The sequence below is a fragment of the Cupressus sempervirens genome, chromosome 10 (assembly GCF_028749045.1).
Source record: "Cupressus sempervirens isolate cs-2001-9-10 chromosome 10, ASM2874904v1, whole genome shotgun sequence".
Classification (NCBI taxonomy): Eukaryota; Viridiplantae; Streptophyta; class Pinopsida; order Cupressales; family Cupressaceae; genus Cupressus; species Cupressus sempervirens.
This window is the reverse complement of record NC_143127.1, coordinates 487055304-487061525: the sequence shown is the minus strand read 5'-3', so window position 1 is coordinate 487061525 and position 6222 is coordinate 487055304. Positions and strand designations below refer to the sequence as shown.

General features: G+C 37.3%; 1 protein-coding gene across 3 annotated transcripts; it reads left to right on the top strand.

Annotated features, from left to right (window-relative positions):
- The first annotated feature begins 2821 nt into the window (after window positions 1-2821).
- On the top strand, window positions 2822-5588 carry LOC149534791 (Tetratricopeptide repeat (TPR)-like superfamily protein). 3 transcript variants are annotated; one of them, XM_089806471.1, is made up of 2 exons: window positions 2822-4847; window positions 4924-5588. In XM_089806471.1, exon 1 carries the CDS (start codon window positions 2974-2976, stop codon window positions 4540-4542), a length of 1569 nt encoding a protein of 522 aa, XP_089662597.1. In that variant the 5' UTR covers window positions 2822-2973; the 3' UTR covers window positions 4543-4847; window positions 4924-5588. The 3 variants fall into 3 exon arrangements, with proteins under 3 accessions (XP_089662597.1, XP_089662596.1, XP_089662598.1); XM_089806470.1 differs by having other exon boundaries at window positions 4920-5588; XM_089806472.1 differs by having other exon boundaries at window positions 2838-2915; window positions 3040-5588.
- Window positions 5589-6222: the final 634 nt, after the last annotated feature.

The following is a 6222-nucleotide window of genomic DNA, read 5'->3' as shown; positions in this document are numbered from 1 at the left end:
ACTCATCTAGTTTCTCAATGCTAGAATACAACTTTTCAAAATGTTGCTTTGTTTGTGTAAGTTCTCCTTTCACTTGATAGTATTGTCCTTCTCAAGTCCTATAAATTGTAGATTGTATATTAAAGTTTAGATGTCACCTTGGTAAGTTTGGATTTCAAATCTGCATTCTCAAATCCTAAATTAGATTGACTTTTTTTTTTCATCTTCCATCAAACTCATCTTAAGATTTGTGATTTTAAGTTCATGCTTTAGAATCTCATTCTCCTTCTTTAGCTTAGAGACTACATCAATATCTTTGATATGATCATGTGGGTCTTTCTTCTTGCATTTAATTGATTCAATCTTCTCTTTCAACTTCTGAATGTAATCTTGTGCATCTCTAGGTTTGATTTTTATGATGTCTCTTTCTTCTATAATTACATCTAGTTTCTCAAGAGTTTTATCTAAGATCTTTTGTAATTGATTCATATCCATAGAGATCTTACTCAAGTTGTTAGGCCTCCTTTGAGTAACTGTGCTCTGATACCAATTGTTAGAAATATGAAATACTAAGGGGAGGTGGGGGGAGGCAGGGGGTGAGTCAGTATTCTAAATTTTTTTTCCCAACTATGGATATCTTTAATAGTCTTTAAACATGCATAAGTAATCAAATTGGAAAATTAAACAATGCAACTCATAACACCATTATCCAAGGAAACCTTGGACAAGGAAAAACCTCAGTGGGCATGGTAACCACAAAATGATCCACTAATCAAAAGTATCTTGTGAAAGATATTGATTTATTAGGAGTCTATTGCATCCATATAGTGTATTTGTCCTTGTTAGAGGACTAGACCTTGTTAGAAGTCTCAACTCTGTTAGGAGTTGGTATTACAATTACAAAAGTAGAAAGATGAGTCCACTACTCAAACATGCATATACAATGATATATTTTGTACACAAAAGGTGTAGATACAGAAACCTTTTGACAATGTTGATATCTTCAATATTTGATTTGTCCTTGATGGTTCTCTTTACACAACCTCACATATACTACATTTTCTCTACTACAACACAAGTTCACATCATACAACAATTACATTTCAATGTCCAAAGACATCACACAACTTCGCATACAAAACTTTTTCCTTTAAACCCATTTGTTTTATCATGTTGGCCTTCATGTCTTCACACATGTCCCAAAACATAAAATCTCTTCATGCTAAGTTAGGGTTAACATCTACAATATTGTCTCATAATAGTTAAGTAATCATTTTGGTAAACCAAAATAATTCCTTAACACAATTTACCGATTCCTTGCCTCTATTATGTTCTGCCTGTATATGACTCCAACTAGTAAAACTTTAATAACTCTATCCAAACAACTCATTATGACATGTGCACTTGGGGATATGATCTTCAACATCGGTACTACCTATTGTTAACTGCACATGTGCCAATTCACTCTCTATGAAGCTCACCAATCAAAATGGTGCCTTTGCTGATAGTTAGCCTTTGTTACACTTTGACAATTTTTTTAGTTATCTCCTCCAAAACATAACTCCAAAGTGTGCTCAATGAATATAGCATATATGTTGCGATAAATGACAACCTCATAGTATCTCCATACTCTCCTCTCAGCCAAATTGCCAACAATTGATGATGGTCCCATAATTGATATTATATCATTCTAGACCTAGAGACCTTAAGAGGGTTAGTAATCCTAATTCAAATGCATTTTTAAGGTTGGGGTTAGGATAGAGAGTAGAATAGTATAGTTAAACTTATTATTGTTTAAATTTAGATATTTATTTTGCAGAAATTACTTGTCCCAGATAACCCTAATAGAAGGGATATTATACATACCCATTATACTACTTGGGATAGTATGAGCCAAGTGATTATACTCCACTAGAGTACCTATATAGTACCCTATAATGTGTTATGAGTAGTGTCTAGGAATACTACATTGGCATTCATGATCATATGTGTACCTTGAGTCATGCATGGGTTGACATGTGCAGCCTCTTGCGTGTGTGTCTTTTGTGATTGTGGTAAGGTCACTATCTCAATGAGCATAATGGGTTGTGCCTATAAGTTCTATGTGATTGGGATGCATTACTAACCTATATCTTTTTCCTGTTGTAGGACTTGGGCTTGTTTACCCCCCCTCTCTCTTAGGAGGTGTTACTTACATATATCTTCTTCCAATTGTAAGACTTGGGCTTGTTTACACACACACACTCTCTCTCTCTCTCTCTCTCTCTCTCTCTCTCTCTCTCTCTCATGTTCTTTCATTGTTAGTTGCATTCATAATATTGATTAGACTAGAGATCTGTGATGTTGCTTAAACAAGATTATCTCTCGTATGCTTTTATTTGTGTATGAAATGTGTTTAAGTATCTACCTCTTCGATTCACACATTTTTTATGCTCCCTAGTATGGAGTTTGCCTTTCTATTTTACTCTTTCTATCAATTTCTCTAAGGCTAGAAATGCAAGATATTGTACAATGGAGCATCTTATTGTACAACTAGATATTTTTTTGTATGACATAACATTCCATCACACGTAAATACAGTTTTTCGTACAACTCAGAAATGAGTTTCCTACGAGGCTTGGTAATTTATTGTACCAGGCCCAATCCCAGTTCATATGGTAAACTGCTAGACTTTATTGTATCATAAACAATGGAATTTATAACAGAATTAGATACTCCCTATTATTCAAAACCATAACTGATATCATAGACTTAAAAAAGAAGCAGCTTCTCTTTCATTTTCATTCTCTACTCCTAGAGCCACAACAATCTCACACTATAGTAATAGCAAGGTGAAAAAAAAGTCACACTATCAGAATAGCAAGGATAGGCTAGGTGGATAAAGACTGCTGTTGTAGACTTCAGCTCAATCTCGATTCTATGCTCTTCAATGCGAGGTAAGAAATTGGGCACTGAAGTTTCTTGATGTATCGGACGACTTTCTGTAATTAATCTATGGATTCAATGATAAAAATATGTTTGCCATTGCAATTGAAATGTGTGTTGATATTTTATTCAAAGATGACGACCGCTTCTCCCACCCGCATGGGAGATGCTCGGGGTCCGAAGCTGAGGAGGGGGGGAGCCCTCTTCCCGTTACCATTGCCAAATTGCAGCATTGCAGAGGCTAAGGGTCCGGACATGGACTTCATCAATGTGGCCTACAGCAACCTCATTCATGCTGACTGGGATTTGCTTTCTAAAATTGCCTCTGCGCTTACCCCGTTAAGAGTAAGCCATGTTTTGCTCAAGACCCATAGAGACCACGTACTCGCCAGACAATTCTTCAACTGGGCTGGGCAGCAGAACGGCTTCATCCACAGCATTGAGACGCACTGCTTGATGTTTCACATTCTGGCCAGGGTCAACAAGTTCAAAGCTGCCGAGGCTGTCATGAAAAAGGTCATTGCTCCCAAGGTAGGGAATCCTGGTCCTGAAATCTTCCAAACCTTGGTGAATACATACAGGCTATGTGATTCTACTCCCAGGGTATTTGATGCCCTTTTCATGACTTATGCCCATTCCAACAAGCTCAGAAACGCAAGAGACGTCTTTTGTTGGATGAAGAACTATGGGATTTTACCTACAACTGAGACCTGTAATGCATATTGTAGCTCTCTTCTCAAGAGGAATAGACATGATATAGTCTGTCATTTTTATGAAGATATGCTTCTCCGTGTGATCAGTCCAAATGTTTATACCTTAAATATGGTAATTCATGCTTTTTGTAAGACTGGCAAGATGCAAAAGGCTGGCGATGTTTTTTGGAGAATGGAAGAGCTGGGTTGCAGTCCTAATGTTGTTTCGATCAACGCTATGATTGATGGGTATTGCAAGATTGGGCTTGTAACCGCTGCTTTGAAGCTCATGAGGGAGATGCCAGTCAAAGGTTTGGTGCCTGATATTGTAACTTACAATGCACTTATTCATGGACTCTGCAAAGAAGAGAAGGTGCACGACGCAAACAAGCTGTTTTATGAGATGCAGAGGATGGGCTTGTCTCCAAATACTGTCACTTACAATATACTGATCAATGCTTACGGTGAACAGAATGATATTGAGATGACTTTTCGCCTTCACGGAGAAATGATACAAAAGGACGTCGAGCTAAATGTTCTCACGTACAACGCTCTGATTCGTTCTCTCTGCAAAGTGGGTAAGATGAGGAAAGCAAATTATTTTTTGAAAGAAATGACAGCAAAGAACTTTGAGGCAAATGCTTCTACTTTCCATGCTATGATCGATGGTTATTGCAGGAGAAAAAATATCGAAGAAGCATTTCAGTTATATAAGAAAATGGTCAGTAAAGGGTTCACACTCCATCCTACCATTTTTAAGCCACTCATCACAGGGCTTTGTGAGGATGGAGATTTGCTGGTAGGAGTCAAAACATTGGAAGAAATGGTAAGAAGGGGTCTTGTTCCAGATGCGGAAATTTTTGATGCTTTGATTCAAGGTTTTTTGAAGAACGGGGAAATTAAAGATACAATGAAGTTTCCATTCGAACTTCACGCAGAGGTGTGATGAACAGCAGTAACAACCGACATGTACAACACTCTCTCAAGGAGGACTTTGTGAGGATGGATACTTTCAGGTAAGAGTCAAAACACTGGAAGAAAAGGTGAGCAGGGCTCTGGTTTCGAATGCTTGAATATTTTATGCTTTGATTCAAGGCTTTTGGAAGAACGGCAAAACTAAAGATACAATGAAGTTTTCGGTTGGGCTTCAAACAGAGATCTGATTAACAACCGACAACCGACATGTACAACACTCTCTCAAGTAAATTAATCATCAAAGAGAGGAATTCAAGAGCCAACAATCTGCGAATGGTAAAGTAACTAAAAGTCTTGGTTCTTTGCAATGCCTTGTGCCATGAATGGATGAGCTGATTGTTTCATTAGACAGGGATTTGTGGAGAATGCTTTGCATGTAAGGGCGCATCTGTCAGATACCTTACCTAACCCAAATCAGACGTCTCGGAGGAAGGTATGCTTTGTGAGAATACTGCTGATGGAAATTCGGATTGGTAAATGTATAAATGAAAGTTGGATGAAGAATATTCGGAGACACGTCTGGAATTGATTTTAAGTTTGGCAGTATATAAAAACTTGATATGGAATTGATGTTTTTCCATATCATATCATTCATGAAATAATTGATGGGGTTGCAATCTGGTAAATCCATTTAGAGGTTGGAGTTTTATAGACTAATCTGGATTTCTTCGAGTCTCTCTAGGTTGGATTGTCTCTCTATGGGTTAACGTTTTGGTGTGACTTAGATCATTTTCTAATGGGATATGGATCATTTTACCTTGAATTGTAAGTGCAGGCTTAACATACCTTGGTTCATTGTGGCAGAACATTTCAATGTACAATACAACTGGATCATAGTCGTCTGCATCACAGAGAGAAAAAAACGCAGTTCTTGCAAACAACAATGAACATCAAGATGCTAATTCTAAATCATGTTTGCGACATGGATATTCTGGATAGAAAATGCAATTGTAGCTCTTTTACCATCGTTGCACTGCTTTAAATGTTATAAAAACAAGAAGACACTTGTTTCTCAAAGCAGGCTGATTTAATGCACAAATGAAAACTTCTCAACCTCTTGTCATCTAAGACAGGTACTTAACTACATCATAAGCAGAGGTACTTAACTACATCATAAGCATACCTTCTCATTATAGTTTGGCAAACCTTATATTTCAAGGAAATCTGCAAACTTTCCAGGGATGATGAACTGAGAACCAGACATTCTTTCTTGTTTCGAGTGTTCTGAACTACATTCTATGTGCAAATTATAAGTGACAATGCTTATAATTACCTAATCTGGTTGCCTCTGATTTTCTGGAGTGGGCAGATTTTTCCAATTTGGTCTGAAATTTTCAACCACTAAAGTATTTTACCTAATTATTCTGAAATTTCTGGATTTCCATATTACTTTGACCTCCCAAATGAATTGAATGTTGTTAACTTGGTAACCATGGTGGTGATCATAGAACAGTATCTCGCTGACAAAACTATGGTGGAGGGTAGACAACTAAATTGTTGCTTGCTATTGTATTCTTATAGTTAGTCTTGATATTTGATTTCAGAGTGCATTTATAAGTGTTACACCAGTACTAGGGGAGGTTGGGATGCCAGGATGAGTTTCCATGATGGGGACACAAAGGGCCTCAATTTTGGGACGGTGGGAGGCAGG

Coding starts and splice junctions, on each gene's coding strand:
- LOC149534791 (XM_089806471.1), top strand. CDS start 2,974: ATGGATTCAATGATAAAAATATGTTTGCCATTGCAATTGAAATGTGTG.